Raw genomic sequence first — 25,294 nt, forward strand, 5'->3', positions numbered from 1 at the left:
CCCATCTTCTAGGTTCGCCAGATGTTTCTTGGGTCTCTTCGTTCCCCAGGGTTCTACGTCCACCAGGTGCAGTGTTCCCTTGTTCCCAAGTTCTCAAGGTCAACTTCAGGTCTTTGTTCGATGGTCCCCAGATCCCATCTTCACAAGTTTATTCGTCCCCCAGGTCTATGTTCTCCACGTTTAATGTTCCTAAAGCTCCATATTACCCATCCAAGCTCAGCAGATTCTGTGTTTCCCGAGTCTTTTTCCCCCTGGTCCAATGTTTCCAAGCTCCCCAATGTTCTCCAGGTTTATTGTTCCTCAAGTCCTACAATACCCAAGTTCTAGGTTACCCTGGTCCTATGTTCCCTGGGTCTTCATTACCCAGGGTTGTATGCTCCCCTGATCCCATGACCTCCTCATCAAATGTTCCCTCGGTCCTCTGTTCCCAAGTTCTTTTGTTTCCCTTGGGCCCTAAGCTCTCCATGTTCAATGTTCTTCACATCCCAGAATTCGCAAGTTCTAGGTCCCTCAGCTCCGATGACCCCGGGTCTTTGTTACCCAAAGTTGTATGCTCCAAGTGGTTCTATGACCCCCTGGGTCTTCATCCCCTAGAGTTGTATGCTCCCAGAGTCTTATGACCCCCAGTACTTTGTTCCCGAGGGTTGTAAGCTCCTCAGGTCCTGTGACCTCCTCATCTAATGTCCCCTTGGTCTAATGTTTCCCTTGGGCCTATGCTCTCTAGGTTCAATGTTCTTCACATCCCAGAATTCACGAGTTCTAGGTTCCTCAGCTCCAATGACCCCGGGTCTTGTTACCCAGAGTTGTATGCTCCAAGGGTTCTATGACCCCTGGGTTTCCAATCCTAGAGTTGTATGCTCCCAGAGTCTTATGATCCCCAGGTCTACGTTCCCCAGAGTTGTATGCTCCCAGGCTTCTATGACTCCTGGGTCTTCATTCCCTAGAGTTGTATACTCCCAGAGTCCAATGACTCCCAGGTCTTCGTTCCCCAGGGTTGTATGCTCCCCAGGTCCTGTGACCTCCTCATCTAATGTCCCATTGGTCCAATGTTTCCATGGGCCCTATGTTCTCCAGGCTCACTGTTCCTCAACTCCTAGAGTACCCAGCTTCTAGGTTCCCCAGGTCCAATATTCCCTGGGTCCTACAATCCCCTGGTCTAATGGTCCACAGATCTTATGTTCCAAAGGCCTAAAGCTGCAAGAGTCCAAACGTGCGCTCCCAACGTTCCATACTGCCCAGTTCCCGTGTTCCCCAAGTCTTGTATTCCCCGGGATCTGATGATCTCCAGGTCTTCATGGCTCCAGGGGAAACTAGAAAAAACAATGAGGAGGAGGCGGCGCCCCTGTCAGAGATCCAGTTGGTATGGTCCAAAACACATAAACTTGTCAATCTGTAGTAATAACACAGTAATAACATGGTAATAACATGTTTATTACATACAAATAACACAGACAAACAAAAAAAAAGGTTAATTATAGCGAACCAATCAGAAACCTTCCTGATCGACTTTCTTTTCTTTTCTCTCCGGTGACTCAGTTGTTCTGTCGTCGTATTATCCTGATTATTATTCTTCATTATTGTAATCAGGGGAAAAGCGCTCATGCTAATAGGACGTCACCGTTTCAGGTGTGTGTGTGTGTGTGTGTGTGTGTGTGTCAGGTGTGTGTTTTCAGTTCACGCAAGATTCATAATTAGCCCAGACGCGCTAAAACGGCAAACAAACGGAGCAGCTTCCAGCTTCCAATTACGCCGCTCGCTCCGCCACTTAGACCTATTAGCGCCGGGGGGAAGAAGGTGGGGCGCCGCCGCCGCCGCCGCCATGATGGCGCCCGTGGACAGCCGTGGATTTTACTTGTTTATGTTTTTGACATAACATAACATCCGCGGGCCTGAATGTCACCTTCGGGGGGTGTAAAGGAAAATGTGTGTGTGTGTTTGTGTGTGTGTTTACGGTCGAAAACGCCTCATTGGCGGTTATTGGCCACAGATGGTGCGTTTGCTTCCTGTTTACACGGTCGGTTGCCGCGGCGCTCGCCACCGCTGCGCTTTTATGGAGTGTGTTCGAAGTACTCGGACAAGTACTCGTACTCTGTCGAGTAATCTGAGTACTTTCTGTCCAGATTGGACTGGAGGAACCATCCCACCCCCGCCTCGCTTCGGTTTGGTACATCCCGGTGGACGCTGAATCGTTATCTTTGACCACTTTTCGCCCGGCAACCGAACGATTCAGAGTCGGTGATTCGATATCAGTGGGTGTTCAATGCAAAAGTTGGTACCGAATAGTTAAAATGGATGGGGTTGAATAGGAAAGTCAGTTCCGATCGGTTAAAAATGATCCGATCGATTTCTTTTGGGGTTTCTTAGGGTCTTCAGGTTCTCCATGTTTCTCCAGGACCTTCAGGGTCTTCGTGTTCTTCAGTTTGTGCGCATCTCCAGTTCTTTAGGTTCTTCAGGTTCTGGAGTTCTTTGGGTTCTTCATGTTCTTTTGGGCTCCTTGGGTTCCTCGTGTTGTCCAGGTTCTCCAGGTTTGTAAGATTTGAGGGTTCTCCAGGTTCTTTTAGGTTCTTCATATTCTTGGGTTCTGTGGGTACTTTAGGTTCTTAACTACATCTGGTATGGAGGTTCTCCTGGTCCTCAAGGTTCACCATGTTCTTCATGTTTATTCGACTGGAAGGAACCTTCTGTCTCCCCCCCCCGCCTCGCTTCGGTTTGGTACATTCCAATCGACGTTGAATTGTTAACTTTGACCACTTTTCGCCCGGCAACCGAACGATTCAGAGTCGGTGATTCGGTATCAGTGGGTGTTCAATGCAAAAGTTGGTACCGAATAGTTAAAATGGATGGGGTTGAATAGGAAAGTCAGTTCCGATTGGTTAAAAATGATCCGATCGATTTCTTTTAGAGCTTCTCATGGTCTTCAGGTTCTCCATGTTTCTCCAGGACCTTCAGGGTCTTCATGTTCTTCAGTTTGTGCGCATCTCCAGTTCTTTAGGTTCTTCAGGTTCTGGAGTTCTTTGGGTTCTTCATGTTCTTTTGGGCTCCTTGGGTTCCTCGTGTTGTTCAGGTTCTCCAGGTTTGTAAGATTTGAGGGTTCTCCAGGTTCTTTTAGGTTCTTCATATTCTTGGGTTCTGTGGGTACTTTAGGTTCTTAACTACATCTGGTATGGAGGTTCTCCTGGTCCTCAAGGTTCACCATGTTCTTCATGTTTATTCGACTGGAAGGAACCATCTGTCTCCCCCCCCCCGCCTCGCTTCGGTTTGGTACATTCCAATCGACGTTGAATTGTTAACTTTGACCACTTTTCGCCCGGCAACCGAACGATTCAGAGTCGGTGATTCGGTATCAGTGGGTGTTCAATGCAAAAGTTGGTAACGAATAGTTAAAATGGATGGGGTTGAATAGGAAAGTCAGTTTTGATCGGTTAAAAATAATCCGATCGATTTCTTTTGGAGCTTCTCAGGGTCTTCAGGTTCTCCATGTTTGTCCGTTCTGGGGGTTCTCCAGGACCTTCAGGTTCTTTAGGTTCTTCAGTTTGTGAGCATCTCCAGTTCTTTAGGTTCTTCAGGTTCTGGAGTTCTTTGGGTTCTTCATGTTCTTTTAGGCTCCTTGGGTTCCTCGTGTTGTTCAGGTTCTCCAAGTTTGTAAGATTTGAGGGTTCTTCATGTTCTTGGGTTCTTTGGGTACTTCAGGTTCTTAACTACTTCTGGTATGGAGGTTCTCCTGGTCCTCAAGGTTCACCATGTTCTTCATGTTTATTCGACTGGAAGGAACATCCGCCCCCCCCCCGCCTCGCTTTGGTTTGGTACATTCCGGTCGACGCTGAATCGTTATCTTTGACTGAACGATTCAGAGTCGGAAATTCAGTGTCAGTGGTTGGTCAATGCAAAAGTAGGAAACCGAATAGTTAAAATCGATCTGGTTAAATATGAACGTCATTGCAGATGATTTACAATTGATCCAGTTAAATTCCAAAGTTAATACCGATAAATTAAAATTGATGGAATTTAACATCAAATTCGATAATGATCAGATAAATTTATTGAGGTCTACATGTAAGTCACTACCGATCAGTTAAAATAGATCGGATTAAATTATCAATCAGTTTTCAGAATCAGCATTTATCAAACTGATTTCTGATCAGTCAAACCCAATCAGGTTAATTATCAAAGTCCTTACTAATCAGAAAACATTGATTGGGTTCAATTTAAAAGTTAAGAGCGATCAGTAAAAATTAATTGGTTTTTAATATGAAAGTTAAGAACAATCGGTGAAAATTAATTGGTTTAAATGTCAAAGTTAAGACTGATCGGATAAATTAATTGGGTTAAATATGAAAGCAAAGACCAATTAGTTAAAATTAACTAGATTAAATATGAGTGTTAGGACCGATTAGTTGAAATTAATTTGGTTAAATATGAAAGTTAAGACTGAAAGTTAAAATGAATTGGTTTAAATGTGAAAGTTAAGACTGATTGGTGAAATTAATTGGGTTAAATATGAACGCTAAGACCAATAAGCTAAAAATAATCGGATTAAATATGACAGTTAGGACCAATTAGTTAGAAATAATTTGGTTAAATATGAAAGCTAAGACCGATTAGTTAAAATTAATCGGATTAAACATGAAAGTGAGGACCGATTAGTTGAAATTAATTTCTTCAAATATGAAAATTAAGACGGATTAGGTAAAATTTATCGGCTTAAATATAAAAGTTAAGACTGATAGTCAAAGTTAATTGGGTTAAATATGAAAGCTAAGACCAATTAGTTAAAATTAATTCGATTAAAAATGAAAGATAGGATCGATTAGTTTAAATTAATTGTGTTAGATATGAAAGATAAGACTGATAGTCAAAGTTAATTGGGTTAAATATGAAAGTTCAGACTGATTAGTTGAAAGTAATTTGGTTAAATATGAACATTAAGATCGATTAGTTAAAATTAATTGGGTTAAATATGAAAGTGAGGACTGATTAGTTGAAATTAATTTTGTCAAATATGAAAATTAAGACGGATTAGTTAAAATTAATTGGGTTAAATATGAAAGTTCGGACTGATAGTTAAAATCAATTGGGTTAAATATGAACGTTAAGACCAATTAGTTAAAATTAATTAGATTAAAAATGAAAGTTTGGATCAATCAGTTGAAATTAATTGGGTTGAATATGAAAGTTAAGAACAATCGGTGAAAATTAATTGGTTTAAATGTCAAAGTGAAGACTGATCGGATAAAATAATTGGGTTAAATATGAAAGCTAAGACCATTTAGTTAAAATTAACTGGATTAAATATGAGAGTTAGGACCGATTAGTTGAAATTAATTGGGTAAAATATGAAAATATGTAGTAGCTACTGCTAACAATTAAGACAATTCATATTTCATTATATTTCTTATACTTATACTTATTATTGTTATGTTTTTTTACTTGAAACTCTGGCACAACAATTTCCTTCGGGATAAATAAAGTTGTTCTCATCTCATCTCAAAGCTAAGACTGATAGTTAAAATAAACCTAGTTAAATATGAAAGTTAAAACCGATCGTCTTGAATATCAATATCATTTCCGATCGGTTCAAACAGATCAGGGACGAAACCAAAGACAAAAACCGATCGGTTCAATCGATCAATCCTCGTTCTAGCAAACAGCCGTAGCCCTTCGGCTGACGCTCGCTAACGCTAACCAGGCGCTATCCTGTGTTTTTAGCGACATCAGCTAGCGCGCCGCGTCGTCTCGGATCTCGGCGCCGGCAGATGGCGGAACCAGATGGTCGGGTAATTGGATCGCTTCCTGTTCTCGCCCCCCCGACTCGTTCCCCCGCCGGACGAATTAATAGCGAGGTCGTCGTTGCGGTCGACCTTCGGCGCCGCAGGGGTCGATCCGACCACGACCCCGAACACCTCGTCAATAAACCCATGTGATCCGTGTCGCCGTTTCCGGGGCGACGAAACCCGATCCGGGTCTTTGGCGCCTCCCCCACCCCACAAATAGGACCTTAATCCGGACTCGGGTTCCACTTCCTGTGGGTTTAAATCCCTCACCACACACACACACACACACACACACACACACACACACACACACACACACACACACACACCTCTGATCCAGGGAGGGTTGGCAGCAGGGATACGCTGACGGTGTTTGTGGGACAGGCAGGTTCATAATCCTAATCCTAAATTGTGTGTGTGTGTGTGTGTGTGTGTGTGTGTGTGTGTGTGTGTGTGTGTGTGTCCAGGGACCGCCCAAGCCCGTTGCCATGGAGCCGTGTCGGGGGTGCAGAGCGGGGGTCCTGACGGTGTTGCTGTATTTACCCAGAGTTCCATCGGGGGTTCCACCGCCGGGACAGTCTGGTATGAACACACACACACACACACACACACACACACACACACACACACACACACACACACACACACCATGCCATCGCTCCATTACAAAGCAATTATTACCAATTAGAAATAGGATCATTTGCAAATGCAGTTTAAGAGCCCAATAGCAACAACAACAATAATCATAATTAAAATTATATTAAAATGATAATGATAATCATGATAATTTAAATATAATCATGATCATAATATGAAATTCGCAGCTAATAATGTAACTATGATAAAGGTAAGAGCAATAAAAAATAATTTTTGTAATAATTTTAAATACATAATTATCACAAAAAAAGTTATAAAAATAAATTGTTATGATAATAATAGTTATAATAGTTATAATAGTCATGATGCTGATAAAAATAATGGTCAATGATAATAAGTTAACATAATAATGATAATGATAATTAAATAACTGTAATAGCGTGATAATGATAATAATAGTGATCATAATAATTATTATTATAATCATAATAATAATTCGCCATTGTTAACTTATTAAATTAGCAATAATAATAAGACAATTAACATGATTTTATATTATAAATTTTATTATTATAATTATAATAACATATCATTGACATATAAAATTTGAATTTTTAATCATGATGATAATAACTATACTACCACTAATGTAACTATAATAAAGATAATAGTTGAAAAAAAAAAACTTAATATTAAAAATTATGATGATTATGAGATTATGATGACAAATGATAATTATAACCATAAATAATAATAATAATAATAATTCTTATTATAACAAATATATTCCCTCTGCCTTCTTTACTTCGGTACGAAGCGTCTCTTTAACCTCGACTTCGTCAGCTGGTCGTCTGGTTTCCGTGACAACCTTCCCCACTCCTCCAACGTCCAGGTGGCGAGCGCCGCTCAGGCGTTTTATTTTATTTTATTTTTGATTTTTTTATATTTTTTTCCTCCCACTTCCTGCGTCCGCGGCGGCGGCGGCGGCGGCCATTACAGTCCGGTATTTACGCCGACACTTAGCCGAGGCGGCTGTTTACGAGGAAGCGCCTGCCGGCGTTCGGGACGCCGCCGACAGTAGTTTCTCATTTTCATTGGACAGCGAGCGGCGTTGTAAAACCCTCAGCTGCCTGCATGCCGTTAAACACACACACACACACACACACACTTTTGCTTTACTGCAGCAAAAAAAAAAAAACCCATTCAGAGTTCAGACTTTCTTGGGCTTTTCTTTTATTTCTTTCTTTCTTTTTTTTTTTTTTTTTTAATTTACAGTCACGGTGCGATCGATCAGGAGCGATCGATCGGTGATGGATTTAATTGATTCGACTTGAATAATTTATTGGTGCATTTGAAAGAGAAAAAAAAAAAAAAAAGTTATTGACCCTCATGGACTGATACAATAATTAAAACTAAAGGATTAATAAATAAAAATAAATCAATAAAAAATATTTTTCAACATTTCTGCATAATATGTATGTATATATGAATATAAAATATATTGAGAGAAAGCGAGAGGGAGTGATACAGTTGTTTATATGTTTGTATGCATATATATATATATATAAACATGTGTATGTTTATATACATAGTATGTGTATATTTATTTTTCTATCTATTAATAAATTCAGAACAAATATAGTATATATAAAACATATATATATATATATTCACTCACCAAAACACATGTTTATGTGAGTGAATAAAACTGAAGTATATCTATCTATATAAAATGTATATATCAATATAGATTAAATGTATAGTATATATATATGTAAATGTGTATATATAAATGTATACTATTATATATACTAATATATTGTGTGTCTATATTTGTATCTATCATCTATCAATAACTATACAGCAAATATGGTATATTATATATATTATACATATATGTGTATTCACTTCACACACACACACATATATAATACATATATATAAATACACACATAAAACTGAAGTATATTTATATAATATATATATATATATATATGTGTGTGTGTGCATATTTATTTTCTATCTGTAAAATCGACAGCAAATACGGTATGTAATATATACATATATATATTATATACATATATATTTACACACACACATACATACACTTTATAGTTTATAGTTTATTTTCATTTCTAATTCTGCCTTTCTTTTATTATTTATTACTGTTATATTTTCTGTAACTCTGGCACTGCAATTTCCTTCGGGATTAATAAAGTTGTTCTTATTCTTATTCTTATTCTTATACAGGAATGTCTCAGAAAATTAGAATATTGTGATAAAGTTCTTTATCTTCTGTAATAAAACAACAAAAACAAAAATCTCATACATTCTGGATTCATTACAAATCAACTGAAATTTTGATTTTGTTTTATTATTTTGATATTGCTGATTATGGTTTACATCTTAAGAAAACTCAAAAATCCTATCTCAAAATATTAAATATGATGAAAAATTAATTTTTGTTTTTTTAATCACATTACAGAAGATAAAGAACTTTATCACAATATTCTAATTTTCGGAGTTCCCGTATGAATTTCCTGTATATATGTATATATAAAGTGCGTTTCCAGCTTCCAGGGTTCATGGGGTTCCTCAGGTTCTGCAGGTTCTTCATGGGTTTCAGGATCTGGATCTTCTGAATTTTATCCCCGGAGATCTTCTGCTGGTTCTCCACGTTCCTCGTGTTGTTCAGGTTCTCCAGGTTCTTCTGGTACTTCCGGTTCTGGACTCTGGACTGGAGGTTCTCCTGGTCCTTTAGGTTCTTCACGCTCTTCTTGCACTTCTTCTCCAGCTGCTTCACCTCCACTTGGGTTCTCCAGGTTCCTCCGGGTGATTCACACCTGATGGCCGCCCGTTGCCATGGCAGCAGCATCACTTCCAGGGAATTAGCCACAGCGAGAAGCACACTAGCGCTAACCGCTAGTACTCCCCAGGGTGTGCATTTGTGTGTGTGTGTGTGTGTGTGTGTGTGTTCCTGGACCCCGTGTTGTTTTCCCGCTCGGGTCAATGGAAACAGCCGTCGATGCCTGCGGGGTTCGAAGGGGGCGGAGCCTCCCTCTGCGCGCCCTCGCTAGGCCGCCGCCGCCGCTAATCAGCGCCAAACGTAAACAAACACGTAAACAGGAAGTTCAAAAACAACAAGGAGATAAAAGAGGAAGCTGTGTGTGTGTGTGTGTGTGTGTGTGTGTGTGGGGTGTCCCTCGGCGACCCTCCATTGATGTTGAGGCCGCGGGGGGGGTGAAGCCACCGCGGGCTGAAGCTCCGCCCCCTCGCCGCCCACGCTACCGCAGGACGCTACGCGGTGACAGGAAAGGGTTACATCACCATGGCAACGGGGATGGCGGGTAGGGGGGGGCAGGTTTCTTCACCTACGTTTCCCCTCTTCTTCCTCCCTGGTGGGACGCCGCTATTTATAAGTGTGTGTGTGTGTGTGTGTGTGTGAGTGTGAGTGTGAATGTGTGTGTTGATGCTGAGTTCAGCTTTGCTGTTTCCTACTATAAACCAGGAAGAAGCCTCGGTTCTGTTGAAGTGTGTGTGTGTGTGTGTGTGTGTGTGTGTGTGTGTGTGTGTGTGTGTGTGTGTTGCGTCTCATCTGGGACGGTTTGAACCTTCTTCATTCCTGTCAAGATGTTTTCAAACATTTTGATTTCTCTTATATCTCTTTAAGACAAGTTAAAATAAAATAAAATAAAATAAAATAAAATAAAATAAAATAAAATAGGATAAAATAAAATAAAATAAAAGACAAGTTGAGATAACATAAGATAAGTGACATTAAATAAGATAGAAATAAGATTAACAAATTTAAACGTGGTAAGATAAAAAAATGAAATAGAATAAAAAAATCAAATGAAATTAGACAAGTTAAGATAAGATTAGGTGACATAAAAATAAGATTACATAAATTAACATGAGATAAGATAAGAATTAAATAGCGTAAAATAAAATTAGACAAGATAAGATAAAAAAGAGAAGGTGTCATGAAATAAGATAATGAGATAACACTAATCAACATGTGATCAGAAAAAATAAAATTGAATAATAAATGAAATACAATGAAATATAAGACAAGATTACGTTAAATGAGACAAAAATAAGATAACACAAATTAATTTGAGATAAAATAAGAAAAAATAGAGTAAAATAAAATTAGACAAGTTAAAGTAAGATAAAATAAGGTGACATGAAATAAGATAACGATGCGATAACGAAAATGAACAGGCGATAAGATAAGAAAAAATAAATAAAATAAAAATTGAAATAAAATAAAATATGAAGTTAAGATAGGATAAGATGACATAAAATAACGTAATAAAAATAAGAAAAATAAGCACAAATATAATGAGATAAGATAAGAGAATATAATAAAAGATAAGATAAGACAAGATAAGTTAAATTAAGATAAAGCAAGATAAGACAGAAATAGGACAACAGAAATTCAGATAAAATAATATAAAATCTAGTTATGAATTTAGGGAAAAGAGTACAAGATAAGATAAGATAATATAAGACTGGGGCTAAAGGCTAACCGCTAATCATGAAGCTAAGGGGTTCGGTCAAGCGCCGCTAGCTAGATTGCGCTTTCCTTCGTCTCTTGCCGAGCAAAACGTCGCTACGCTAAGAGGCTTGAGTTGGACCTTGGTTGCCATGGTAACCCCCCTCCCCCTTTCTTCTTGTCTGAACCCCTTTTTGTGTGTTTAGAAAGTGCGCGGGGGGTATTTTTAGGCAATGGCGATAATTCTAATTGGATTCCCGGAGGGTATTAAAAGATCGGGATTGGGCGAAAAACAGAGTTCGGAGCAACGATAATGACTCCTTTGTGTCGGCGCCGAGCCGCCACGCCGAGTTAATCGGACGTTTGACAACAATTAAAAGTTTAATCCAAAAACTTTAGCGGTCTGCCGTTGCAGAGAGTTCTAAATCAGAAGAGAAAATACATGTTAGCGATAGTTAATCTTATTTTTTTGAGCTAATGTTAGCAAGGTTACAGGTTTAACAAAGCTGAGCTGGACTTGTGTTCCTTTCCGGCTCAATGTTAGCAAGCTAGCTAGGAAAAGAAAGCTAAGATAGATATTGTCGTGATAACCTACCTTTTTGACTCCATATTCGCAAATTTGAAGGGAAAACACTGTTGAGCTAGGCATGTTAGCAATAGCTTTCCTTTTCAAATCAAAGTTAGCAAGCTAGCTGGGAAAGCAAATCTATGCTGGATATGTTATGTTAAAGCTGAGCTATACATGTTAGCTTTTCTGTACAGCTCAATGTTAGCAAGCTAGTTGAGAAAGCAAATCTGTGCTGGATATGTAGGTTATAGCTTACCTTTATGATTCAATGTTAGCGCCAAATGTTAGCAATAGCTTACTTTATGACTGTTCATGAGCAGGCAGGGAAAGCAAACCTGATGTAATGCTAGTGATAGCTTACGTTTTGGACTCAATGTTAGCGAGCTTGCAGGGAAAACAAAGCTAGGCTGTAAATAGTAGCCGTAGCTTATTTGACTGTTAGCAAGCAGGCAGGGAAAACAAACCTGAGTTGGAAATGTTTTCGACAGTTTACCTTTTGACCTGATAGCATAGATAGCAGGGGAAACAAACAGGGGCTGAACATGTTAGCGACAGCTTACCTTTTGTATTGTTAGCAAGCAGGCGGGATGAACAATCCTGAGCTGGAAAGGTTAGCAATAGCTTACCCCTCTACCTGTTAGCAAGTCGGTATCAAAACTAGTATAGAATTTTAAAAGCCCAGATCTCATCTGGAGCGTTTCGGGAGGAAATGACATCAGCAGGAAGTAAGAAATTTATGTAAACGACCCGCCTAAATAAGTGTTTACATTTTATTGTATGCTCAATGTTTTTCCTGCTATTTTGCTAACATTGAGTCAAAAAGGTAAGCTATCGCTAACACGTGGAGCTCAGGTTTTCTCACTTATAGTGAGTCCAAAAGGTATGCTATCGCTAACACGTGGAGCTCAGGTTTTCTCACTTATAGTGAGTCCAAAAGGTATGCTATCGCTAACACGTGGAGCTCAGGTTTTCTCACTTATAGTGAGTCCAAAAGGTAAGCTATCGCTAACACGTGGAGCTCAGGTTTTCTCACTTATAGTGAGTCCAAAAGGTAAGCTATCGCTAACACGTGGAGCTCAGGTTTTCTCACTTATAGTGAGTCCAAAAGGTAAGCTATCGCTAACACGTGGAGCTCAGGTTTTCTCACTTATAGTGAGTCCAAAAGGTATGCTATCGCTAACAAAACCCTCTCAGGTTTGCCATCCCTGCCTGTTCTCAAACGGTCAACAACCTAAGCTATTGCTAACATTTCCAGCTCAGGATAGCACGGAAAACATCTCCATGATGACAACATGCTACTCAAGAACATTAGCTTGTTTGTTCTTCGGGATGGAGCTCTCGGAAAAACACGAACACCTCCACGATCTCTTCCTCAGGATTTAAAAACAAACGAGTAGCTTTGCGCGACTTGCTAGCAGCCAGTTAGCTCCTTCTGAAAACAAACAACAGTCCACAAAAGTATGAAAAGGGAAACATCTGCTTGTCAGGGTCGGGGGGGGGGGGGGGGGGGTTGGGTTCTCCTGATTTCGCCTCCAAATCCAGAACCAGGTCGAGAACCTGGGTCTCCAACTCCTTCATCAAAGCGTTCCCAGATCTTCGCATCAATATTTAAACGCCGTTTTTCCTGCGTTTCGTTCCATCTTGGAACCCGATTCGCGGTCCTACTTTCTTTGATGCGGCGGAGGGGGCGGAGCTCAGCCGCAGGTTAGCCACGTAGCTTCCCTCCCCAATGGCGGTGTTCCACGTTAGCTTGTGCCAATGTGGCTTCCAGGGGAATTTAGCCTCCCGCTAATGACCCCATTAGTGTTTCATGGGGGTTTAATGGCGCGTCAACACACCTGACACAACAGTCGCATTAGCGCGCCCCCCCGCCTGGTCGCCACGGCGCCGGGCGAGCGTTCGGCTCTCACCTGCGGCGGTAATTTCATTACTTTTGACTGATTTGATTTTGCAAATGGAGACGTCCCCCCCCCACCCTCGACCCCCCTCCGCCCGCCCGCCCATCCATCCACTCCAGGTCCTCCGACTAAAATCAACACAATCATGTCGCCAATTTGTCAAAGGTGAAAAAACACTTTGGCGGCAGGAGACGGTCGGATGTGGATTTAATTACGGTGTGTGTGTGTGTGTGTGTGTGTGTGCAGGTGGAGGTGGGTTTGCCAGGGTTTTTTTTTTTTTTTTTTTTTTTTTTTTTTTTTAGTAACTACCATTTCCTGTTTTAATTTGAAACTTCCTCCAAGTTGCAGCCCATGTTTTTTTTTTGTTTTTTTTTTTTTTAAATAATAACTACCATTTCCTGTTTTATTTTGAGACTTCCTCCCAGTTGCAGCCCATGTTTTTTTGTTTTTTTTTTAAATAATAACTACCATTTCCTGTTTTATTTTGAGACTTCCTCCAAGTTGCAGCCCATGTTTTTTTTCTTTCTTTTTTTTTCTTTTTTTCTTTTTTTAAATAATAACTACCATTTCCTGTTTTATTTTGAGACTTCCTCCAAGTTGCAGCCCATGTTTTTTTTCTTTCTTTTTTTTTCTTTTTTTCTTTTTTTAAATAATAACTACCATTTCCTGTTTTATTTTAGGACTTCCTCCCAGTTGCAGCCCATGTTTTGATTTTTGTTTTTTTCTTTTAAATAATAACTACCATTTCCTGTTTTAATTTGAAACTTCCTCCCAGTTGCAGCCCATGTTTTTTTTTTTTTTTAAATAATAACTACCATTTCCTGTTTTATTTTGAGACTTCCTCCCAGTTGCAGCCCATGTTTTTTTTTTTCTTTTTTTTTTTTAATAATAACTACCATTTCCTGTTTTAATTCGAGACTTCCTCCCAGTTGCAGCCCATGTTAATGTTCGCTAGCTTGAATTTTTTTTTTTTTTTTTTTTTTTCTGTAGCCTCGTCCCTGTATTATTTTGGAATTTCATTTTCCCCTTTTTTTCTTTCTAGCCAGCCCATCTCAGCAAAACACCGTCACCACGGACGTTAGCACCTTTTTCGTTTCCCAGGAAACAGTTGTTTGTTGTTTCTCATAATAATTATAATAATCAATGTTAGCTGCTAGCCAAAATATTATCGCCATTATCTAATAATAATAATAATAATAATGATGATAATAGTAATTATTATTATTACTGTTATATTTAATGTTAGCTGCTAGCCAAACTATTATTATCATCATCATCTGATACAAATGATAATAATATTTCATGCTACATGCTAATAGCTAACTGTCACGGATGCTAGGACATGTTTATAATCTGGATGGGATTGGATAATCTCCTGACACATTTTGCTAGTTTTGCTATGAACTTTGCTCTTTTTCACTTCCCAATTGCAGTTAGGGGTCATATAAAATAGCATAAAAGAATAACGTAAAACATGAAATAAAGGAAAATAAAATGAGATCAATCAAATATATTTGTTTAAATTATTTTAGGAAAAAAAATAAAAGTGCACAAAAATCAAGATCAGATTGCATGAAAGAGCATTATATTATAAGTGAACAAAAAAGGAATAAAACAAGATTAAAGAAATGCGATAAAATCATTTAGATCAAATAAAAATAGAAAAAAAATACAGTGGAAAACAGGGTTTAAAAAATTGAAAAGAAATGTGATAAGATACAATAGAAAAAAAAAGAAACGTAAGTAAGATGAAATCAACAAAATTAAACAGAACAAAAAGATCGAAATAAAATTAAAAATAAAAAATGTGATGAAATAAAACAAGATTGAAAGATTAAGTAAAGTTATAAAATTAAAAAATAATAAAATAATATGTATGAAAGAAGGAAAACAAAATAATAAAATGAAAAACAAACTGGAAAAAAATGGAATAAAATGAAAAACAAACTGGGAAAAAAATTGAATAAAATAAGAAAAAGAAATAAAACAGATTAAAACAGAATAATATAACAAACGCAAAAAAATATGAAACATAAAAACCATCTTTTTCCGTTCATTTCATGCACCGTGATGGTCATCCTTGTGAACCATCGGTGTGCACAGGTGGACGTGCACAGCTGTTTACACAAAACCTCACGCTGTGTAAATCGCCGGCGCAAAAAAAAAAAAAAAAAAAATTGCTGGAGTGCGAAAAGCCGGGAAGGCGTTCGGGTCCAAATCGCATCCCGAGCGCCGTGCATTTGTTTGGCTCGTGCACGCCGGCAGATGCCCCCCAAAATACCCCCCGCCTCCAAGCCTGGAGGCAATTTGGGGGAGTTTTAGCTCCGCCTTCGCAGATTTGACTGAAAGGTCAGATATTGGTCGGAACGATGCAGGAACGAGCACGATGAGGTGCTCGGACAAAAAAAAAAAAGGGAAATTAAGAAAAATGATCAGAAATTGGAAAAGTCACAAGAATTGGAAAATCAAAAAAGTGTGAACATAAAAGATTAAATGAAAAAAAAAAAATTGAAAATCACAAAATAATACTGAGATGATCAAAAAACAATAAAATCCGGGATAACCGTCAGAGAATCGCGAAAAATTAAAAACTCCAAATGTTTTGGAAATTCTGGAAAAATGTCTCAAAAATTGGAGGGTCGGAAAAGTCAGAATAAACAAAGAAGTAAAATGAAAAAAAATGTGAGAATCACAAAAGTAGCCACAAAATCTGAAAAAAATGAAATTCAAGAAAATTATCAGAAAATTGCAAAAGTTAAAACATGAAAACAATATTGAAAATTTTCACAAAAATTCAAAATTAAAAAATTCAGAACAAATAAATTAAAATGAAAAAAAAAATTAAAGGCACAAAACTGGTCACAAAATCTGGAGAAAAAAAATTCAAGAAAATCATCAAAAAATTGCAAAAAAACTCCCGAAATAAAAAAATGTGGAAAATCTTAGAAATTCTTAAAAAAGATTGGCAAATCGAAAAAAAGTTGGACAAAAAAGTTAAAATATGAAAAATATGAAAATAACAAAAATACTCAGAAAATTGTATAAAAAGCAAAATCCAAAATAATCATCAGAAAATTACGTTAATGAAAACTCAAAGAATTTGGAAATTCTGGAAAAAAATGTCTCAAAAATTGGAGAATCGGAAAAGTCAGAATAAACAAATTAAAATGAAAAAAATTTGTGAAAATCACAAAAGTAGCCACAAAATCTGAAAAAAATGAAATTCAAGAAAATGATCAGAAAATTGCAAAAGTTAAAACATGAAAAAAAATGTGAAAAATTTCACAAAAATTGGAAAATTTAAAAATTCAGAACAAACAAATTAAAATGAAAAAAAATGGTCACAAAATCTTGAAAAAATGAAAGTCAAGAAAATCATCAGAAAATTGCAAAAAATCCCGAAATAAAAAAATGTGGAAAATCTTAGAAATTTTCACAAAAATTGGGAAAAGGAAAAAAAATCTGGAAAAAAAAGTTAAAATATAATAAATATGAAAATAACAAAGATACTCAGAAAATCATAAAAAAACAAAATCCAAGAAAATCATCAGAAAATTACGTTAATGAAAACTCAAAGAATTTGGAAATTCTCGAAAAATGTCACAAAAATTGGAGAATCAAAAAGGTCTGAACAAAGAAGTAAAATGGAAAAAATGGGAAAATTACAAAACTAATCAAAAAATCTTAAAAAAAAATGAAACTCAAGAAAAAAAACATCAGAAAATTGCAAAAAATCCCAAAATTAAAAAATTTGGAAAATCTTGGAAATTTTCACAAAAATTGGGAAATCGAAAAAAAATCTGGACAAAAAAATTAAAATATAAAAAAATGTGAAAATCACAAAACTAGTAACAAAATATTAGAAAATGAAATTCAAGAAAATCATCAGAAAATTGCAAAAAATTCCAAAGATAAAAAAATGTGTAAAATTGGGAAATTGAAAAAAGTTGAAATATAAAAAATATGCAAAACACAAAACTACTCAGAAAATCATTTAAAAACAAAATCCAAGATAATCAACAGAAAATTGCGATTAATGAAAAACTCAAAAAATTTGTAAATTCTAGAAAATTGAAAAAATTGGAGAATCGAAAAAGTCTGAACAAAGAAGTAAAATGGAAAAAACTGAAAATCACAAAACTAGTCAAAAAAATCTTCAAAAATTAATTCCGAGAATCATCAGAAAAATGGGAAAGTTAATACATGCATGTTAAAAATATTGAAAAGTCTCACAAAAATTGATGAATCGAAAAAGTCAGAATAAACAAATGAAAATGAAAAAAAATGTGAAAAATGTGGAAATCACAAAACTAATGACAGTCTTAATAAAATGAAATTCAAGAAAATCATCAATTGCGAAAGTAAACACGTGGAAAATATTGAAAAAGCTCAAAAAATTGGAAAATTGAAAGAGTCAGAACGAACAAATTAAAATGAAATAATTGTGAAAATCATAAAACTAATCACAAAATCTTAAAGAAAATTGAAATTCAAGAAAATCATCACAAAATTGTAATAAATGCCAAAGCAAAAAATGTGGAAAATCTTGAAAAATTTCACGAAAATTGGGAAATCTAAAAAGTCTGAACAAAATGTCAAAATATCAAAAATGTGAAAATCCCAAAACTACTCAGAAAATCGTAAAAAAATAAAATCTAAGATAATTATCACAGAATTGCAAAAAATGCAGAACTCCAAAAATTTTGAAAATCTGGAGAAATGTTACAAAAAGATAAATTAGAACAAACAAATTAAAATGAAAAAAAAAGTGAAAATCACAAAACTAATCACAAAGTCTCAAAAAAAAAAAAAAATCAAGAAAATCATCTGAAAACTGGTAAAAATTCAAAAGCCAAAAATTATCACAAACATTGGAAAATTGAAAAAGTCTGAGGAAAAAAAATAAAATTGAAAAATTTGAAAATCACACAATTAATCACAAAGGGTTAAAAAAAAAATTAAATCCAAGAAAATGATCATAGAATTCGTAAAAATCTGATGGTCACACAAATTGGTAAAAACCATGAAAAAAGTCATAAAAAATGGAAAAAAAACAAAAAAGTCAAAACAAAAAAAAAATTAAAAAAGAGGAAAATCAAAAAAATTGAAAAAAAAAAAAACATCACCAACACCATCAGAAGGTAAAGTACTAGGTTGGCACATTTTGTTTCTGAGCCAGCGGGCAGCAAACTCGACACGTCTGTACGGGCGGCCATATTGGAAGATCACCTGCAGCTTACTTTTAAAACCACTCATCTGGTAATTACTAAGCTTGGAAGTTTTGCCTTTTCGATGTATGACGACACTTCGGTATTTCCACGTCAAACTTGTACCTGACTGACCCTAACGGTAGCTAACGGATATATCGGGCAGGTCTAGGTTATGGTAGCCTATTGTCTGCATGGAAGAGTTGCTCTGCAGAGGCTAGCTCTAACGAAGTTGCTATGCTAACGGGGGTGTCCTCCGTTGGAACAAAAGAGCAACTTTGTGGGACCTCCTGGATTGGAATGTGAAAAGGAAAAGCTAAACAAAGGAGTGGAACCTGTTGGATCACATGGACTGAAGCTTGGCCAGAAGCTACCAGGGGCTGCTTCTGGTGGTGGATCTTTCCTGGTTGTTTGGAGGGTGCAGAAGATCCCGGTCCGTCTTGGTATCGATCCGAGTAGGACTTACCTTGCGAAAGGTCGTGTCTGAGGCCCTACCTCTGCTCAGAGATGGTTTTTCTGTTACGACAAAGATGGCTTCTTTGACTCCTCTCTGGAAACTCTGTCTTCTCTGGCCAGAATGCGGACATTGCTGTCTTCAAAAGAATGCTAGTTACCTTTCGGGTGGAGGTGGACCGCAGAGTCCTGTCCCGAAGTGGTGGTCCAGGTTGTTTGGTCTCTCCGATGTAGATGCTATGACAAGCCTCAGGCAGGTGATGACATACATGTCTGGGTCTTTTGTCCTTTGGGTGCACTGGTCTTTGTCTCACGATGTTTGTTGAAAACCTTTTGGAGTTTCTCCAAAACACCAGCAAGACACAGTTGGACGATGTTCTTTCATTTGCTTTATTGGTTATATACTTTGTTAAAATGTGGTGCCGACTTGTATGCTTTTCTCTGGAACTCCGGCTTCTAAGTGAGTTCCTTCTGCCCTTCCGTCCCCCCAGGTTTGGCCATCGCCAGCGCCCTGGTGGACACGTCCCAGCAACGGGACGCCCCCAAGGAGCGAGGCCTCGGTCTGAAGCACCGCAAGCATACCGTCCATCACCAAGGGACCTGCGTGTGAGAAGAGGGGGGGCAGGACTTGTAGCTTCCGGTTGCCCCAGCAAGGACGCCGCTGTCCTGTTGAATCCGGCAAACGGCGCCGGCTAGTTTCCTCGTCAAGGGCTGGAAAAAAAACAAACATGGCGGCGCTCTGGTCTGAGCCTTTCATCTCAGAGACTCCTCCTCTTCTTCTTCATCTTCTTCCTTGGTTTTTTTTTTTTTTTTCTCAAAACGCCAATAAGCCAAAGAAAATGGCTCGGAACTCCACTTAATGATATCGAGCCGCCGCGGAACGAGGAGCCGGCCTCGCTCAGGAGGGACCGAGCCGGATCGATGGCGAGCGGCGGCGGCGGCGAGGACAGAAAGCGCCGCCGTTGGAAATCGGCGTCACGAATCCGGCTGTTTTTCTTCTACTTCCTGTTTTCCATCTCCTCACTGCGTTCTCTAAGAAACTACGTTTCGGTGGCGGAAAGAAACGTCGCGCCACGGAGGGAAAAAAAAAAAATTAAAACCCTGTTTGCACCAGGATGAGGTATTTTATTTTATTTTTATTATTAATAATAATAAAAAAATAAAACAAAGGTCATTTTATCATCATCACATATCTTTTCATTCATAAAATTCACTTTATTCACATTGAATTGAACTGATATCAGGTTGTTATTATCACTTTATTACAGCTTTATTACCGTCATCACATCTTTATTATAATGCTGTGATTTAAATCCCATAATATCACCCTTTTTATTTGTAATTTTTTTTATTTAAATGTTATTATTACCGTGGAAATAAGACGCGTTGATCTTCCTTTTCCTGATATATTTAAGTATTGATTACCGCCTCGTCCAACTCACGACCTCAGATTTTAAATTTATATCTACTAATTATGCAAAGTTTGTTACACTGTGTTTGTTTTTGTTTACCTTTATTTTATTTGTTTTTTGATCTGGTGTTTGATGTTTTTTTTTTTTTTTTCCACAACCCGCACATGTTAATACATTTTTTTTATGCATATCATATGTGTGTGTGTGTGTGTGTGTGTGTGATTTTTCAGGTCAGGTTTTGATTGGCTGTCGGTCATTTTCCAGTCTGGTGTTTTATTTGTTTGTTTGTTTGTTTGTATGTTGACGAAAGGCAGCTGATGTCGCTGTTTCCATGACGACCGTGTACACTGATAATTAAAATCACTTTTTTTTCAACACCTCTTTGTATTGATCTGAAAACGGCGGCGGTGGGCGGGGCTTATCTACAAGCTAGGTTTCTTTTTTTCTGTTTTAATTTTATTTAATTATTCAGAAATTACTTAAGGATTATATTGTATTATATTATATTATTTTATATTATATTATATTATTGTCATTATTTATTTATCAAATTTAAATAGCAGAGTTCGGGATGTTTGAAAAAAAAAAGAAAATAATATTAAAGCTATGTATAAAAACCTCATAAAATATTTACAAAAAACAGTAAAAATTAGTTGTTTGGAAATGTATAAGGGACTCATTAAAATGATAACAGAAAAACATAAATGAATATTAATTATATCTACCTCATATCCTGCTTTCTGGGCTCTGGGGTTATAAATGAATAAATGAAAAATACAATATTCAATATGAGAATTATTGTCATTTTGTCATTATTCGTTTATTTGTTTTCTACAACCAGAAGGTAGGATTGGTGGGATGAGACGGAAAATATATGCTTTTTGTTTTTAAATAGAGATAAAGATAATCAATAAAACATACAATCAATATTTTTAAAGAGCCATTTATTTTTTTAAGTATGACAAAAATATTGTGAAATCAGTAAAAAGTCATAAAATCCCAATAAATCTGAAGATCACCAAATATTGGAAGACAGAGCAATCAAAATAAATAGCAAAAAATTGAATATCACAAAAAAATCTGACAATGATAAAATTTGTGAAAATCCAGAAAACAATTGGAAAAATGTGAAAAATTGCAGACTCCAGAAAAATTGGAACGTCATGTAAAAAATGACATTCAAAATGAAAACTAGAAAAAAAAATCTGAAAATGAGAAAAATATAAAAATCACGAAAAAAAAAACTGATAAGAAGAACTGATAATTAAAAGAAATGTGAAAATTATGAAAGTCAAAAATTTTGGGAGATCTTGAGAAATTCACAAAATTTGAAAACTCAAACAAGATTGAATAAAAAAAAAATTACAAAAAATGTGAAATCCATAAAAAAAAAATCAGGAAACAATTGGAAAATTGCAAATATATTGTAAGCCAAAAAAATTGAAGAATCTAGAAAAACCTCAAAAAAATTGGAAAACCGAAAGATTCATAACAAAAAAGAGGAAAATAAGACAATAAGTGAATCTCATAAACAGGAAATGTAAACAGGAGAATTCCAGGACACCATCATAAAATTATTAAAAGCCAGATAGTCAAAAAATGTGAAAAATTTTGAAAAAGTCAAAATACTTGGAAAATCAAAAAAGGGATATGAAAAATAGCTAAAAATCCAAAACTCAAAAATTTCGAGAAATCTTGAAAAGTCATAAAAGTTTGAAACTGAAAAACATCTGGAAAAAACGTGAAAATCTCAAAAAAGTTAAAATAAAAAAAAAAAAATCAGGAAATGTTAAGAAAAAGAATTTCCAGGAAACAATTGGATACTTGCTAGAAACCTGAAAATAAAAAAATAGAAAAAATCTTGAAACGCGTCACAAAGATTGGAAATTTGAAAAAGTCTGAACAAAAAAATTAAATTCCAAAAAATGTGAAAATCATTAAAAAAAAACAGGACATGAAAATAACGAAATTCCAGGAAACCATCACAAAGTTGCTTAGGAACTGAAGTTGAAAAAAGTTCAAAAAATTTGGAAAAATGTCATATTAATTGGTTAATGAAAAACTCTGAAAATATCAAAAAACGACAAAAAATGTGAAAATCAAAAGGCAAATCAGAAAATCCTATTAATTTAATTAAATCAGAGAAAATCATGAAAAAAATTGCTAAAAAATTCTGATACGAAAAAATGGAAAATAAAAAAGGTCTAATCAAAACATTTAAATGAAAAAAGGGGAAATTTCATAAAAATTCTAAAAAAAATTGAAAATGCTGTGAAAATATGAAAAGATTTAAAACTAGTGGAAAAAAGGAAACTTAACAAAAAATATGAAAACTGAAAAGAAATGAAAAAATCATAGATAAAGTGAAATTTCAGAAAATCATTTTAAGATTACAATCATGATTATCACATTATAAAAAAGAGAAGAATCACTTAAAACAGCAAAGTGTCTAAAACAAAATGAAAATGAAAAAATAAAAAATTACAAAACAATTAGACAATTGTAAAACTCCAGGCACAAAGTTGCTGAAAATTGCTGAAAATCTGAAAGTCACGAAAAATTGGAAAATGATAGATAAAAAAGTCACAAACACCAGATAGATAGAAAAATAGATGTCATTTTGACAAAATAGTAACAATAAAAAAAATGAAAATAACGAAATCCTAAATGAAATCCTGGAATACCTCACAAAATGGCTTAAAATCTGATGATCGGAAAAAGAACCTGAAAATCGCAAGAAAACCCAGAATACTGAAAAAAAAAACTTAAAAAGAAAAAATGAATTTGACGGTCAAAAAAATGTTGAAACTTGAAGAAGTCACAAAAATAAAAAACAGAAAAGGATTGAACAACAACATTAAAATAAATTAAAAAAATTAAATCTGTGAAAATTGAATTGTAAGAAAAGAAAAAAGGCCAGAGAACCTTTGGAAAATTGCTAAAAAGTTAAGTCAAAACAAAAGAAAACTAAAAAACCCCAAACATATCAGATTGTCAAAAAAAGAAATTCCAGATTATCAAAACATTGCTAAAATCTAAATTTCACAATGGATTGGAAAATCATGAATAAAGAAAAAGTCCCAAAATGAGGATATCAGAAAACATAAAAACTGCACAAAAAAAGGGTATGAAAAAAATCTGAAAGTCAAAAAACAATCTAAATAAATTTATAAACGAAATTGAAGTGCCACAAAACAATCTACTTGTTTTGAGAATTACTAAGCATCTGTAAAATGACAAAGAAAGAAAATTAAATCCAAAAAAGGATTGGAAAAAGGTTCAAAATCTTCATGTCACGTAAAAATACAAAAAAATCATCAACATCTGAAAATCAGAAAAAAAAACCACAGGAAAAAAGGCAGAAAAATGTGAAAAATGACAAAAAGAAACAAAAAATTGTAAAACAATTGTAATACAAGGAACCCATTAGAATATGGGTAAAATCTGAAAGTGACAAAAAATTGTAGCTACAAAACATTGTAGCGAAACAAATCAGAAAATCATTGAAAGCATGAAAAATTACATGCATGAAAAACAATGGAAATTCTCCAAAAGATGCGAAAACTGCAGAAAAAAAAATAAAATTACAAAAAAAATTGTAAATCAACCAAAAAAAATCCAAAATCTGGAAAAGAATCAGAAAATTACTATAAAACTGAATATCCAAAAAGAAACAGAAATTCCAAAAACAAATCACCAAAGATTTGTAAACTTAAGAAAACAAAAAAACTTTAAAAAATGTGATCACAAACCAATACTATCAAACTTGCTAAAAAAAATTAAAAAACATTTCTAAATGTCTGAAAGTCAGATAGATGCAAAATCATGAACAAAAACCTAAACATGAAATAAATGAAAGCAAATGAGACAAATCTCAAAATATTCAGAAAATCACTCAAAATTTTAAATTATCCCTAAAAAATTGGAAAATCTTGATATAAAATGAAAATCCAGAAGACAATATGAAATTGGCAAAACATCTGAAAATTCAAAAAAAATTGAAAAAGTTGAATGGAATGGAAAATTATACAATCACAAAAAATGCAAAAAAATCACAAAAATGTGAAAATCATAAAAATACAAAAATCACAATAATAGCAATAAATGCAAAAAATGAAGAGAAAAAAATTGCAAAATTATTAAAAAAATCTGAAATTCAAAAAGAACAAATCAAAAGATTATAAAATCTAATCGTGATTATTGATAAAAGTTAAAAATGTACAGGTAAAAGTGTCTCTTTTTGGGAAAAAGGAGTGACTTACCAGCAGACATGATGACTTTCGCTCTCCCTTTTTGTAACTCGCAGGAGGTGACCGGGTCGTTTCCATGGCAACGGGGCGCCGTTTTTACAAAAGCACCTGTTGTCATTTCAAATTTTGGCACTTTTTTTTGAAATTATTTTTGCCAACGTTCAAACATTTCCAACCCCGCGCCCCCTGTCTAGCCCTCCGACGGTCGCCATGGCAACGAAACCCAACCGACCCGATCCTCAGATACCCACGATAGGAAAACACATACAAACCTATACAAAATGAAATAAAATAAAATAAAATAAAATAACATAAAATGAAATAAAATAAAATGAAAGATATTTTAAGGATCAAATAAAAATTGAAAATGACGATATGACAATGCAGTCATACTCCGCGTTCGTGTCCATTGATGAAGACATATATACAAATTGATATAAAAGTGAAAATTAAAATAAATTAAAAATAAAATAAAATAAAATAAATCAAATTAAACTAAATTAAATTAAATTAAATTAAAAATGCCAATGCATTTGCAGCAATATTCTATAATAACGCATATTCATACAAACCTCTAGAAAAGGGGAAATAAAATAAAAACTAAATAAATAAATTAAATAATTAAAATAAAATAAAAATA

The 25,294-nt window shown here is 35.3% G+C and overlaps 1 protein-coding gene across 3 annotated transcripts in view; it reads left to right on the forward strand.

Moving 5' to 3' along the window:
- The window catches only part of atrnl1a (attractin-like 1a), a 195,818-nt gene extending 175,039 nt beyond the window's left edge, over positions 1 to 20,779 (forward strand). For 2 of the 3 annotated variants that reach the window (XM_086175220.1, XM_086175235.1), the window contains 2 exons: positions 6,239 to 6,353; positions 19,484 to 20,779. In XM_086175220.1, the coding sequence (XP_086031346.1) occupies positions 6,239 to 6,353; positions 19,484 to 19,602 (234 nt within the window). In that variant the 3' untranslated portion in view covers positions 19,603 to 20,779. The remainder of the gene's footprint in view (positions 1 to 6,238; positions 6,354 to 19,483) is intronic. The other variant, XM_086175227.1, reaches the window with a different exon arrangement.
- Positions 20,780 to 25,294: the final 4,515 nt, after the last annotated feature.

The sequence above is a fragment of the Fistularia commersonii genome, chromosome 2 (genome assembly GCF_037954325.1).
Source record: "Fistularia commersonii isolate RoL2024-O1a breed Wild chromosome 2, RoL_Fcom_v1.0, whole genome shotgun sequence".
NCBI classification, from domain to species: Eukaryota; Metazoa; Chordata; class Actinopteri; order Syngnathiformes; family Fistulariidae; genus Fistularia; species Fistularia commersonii.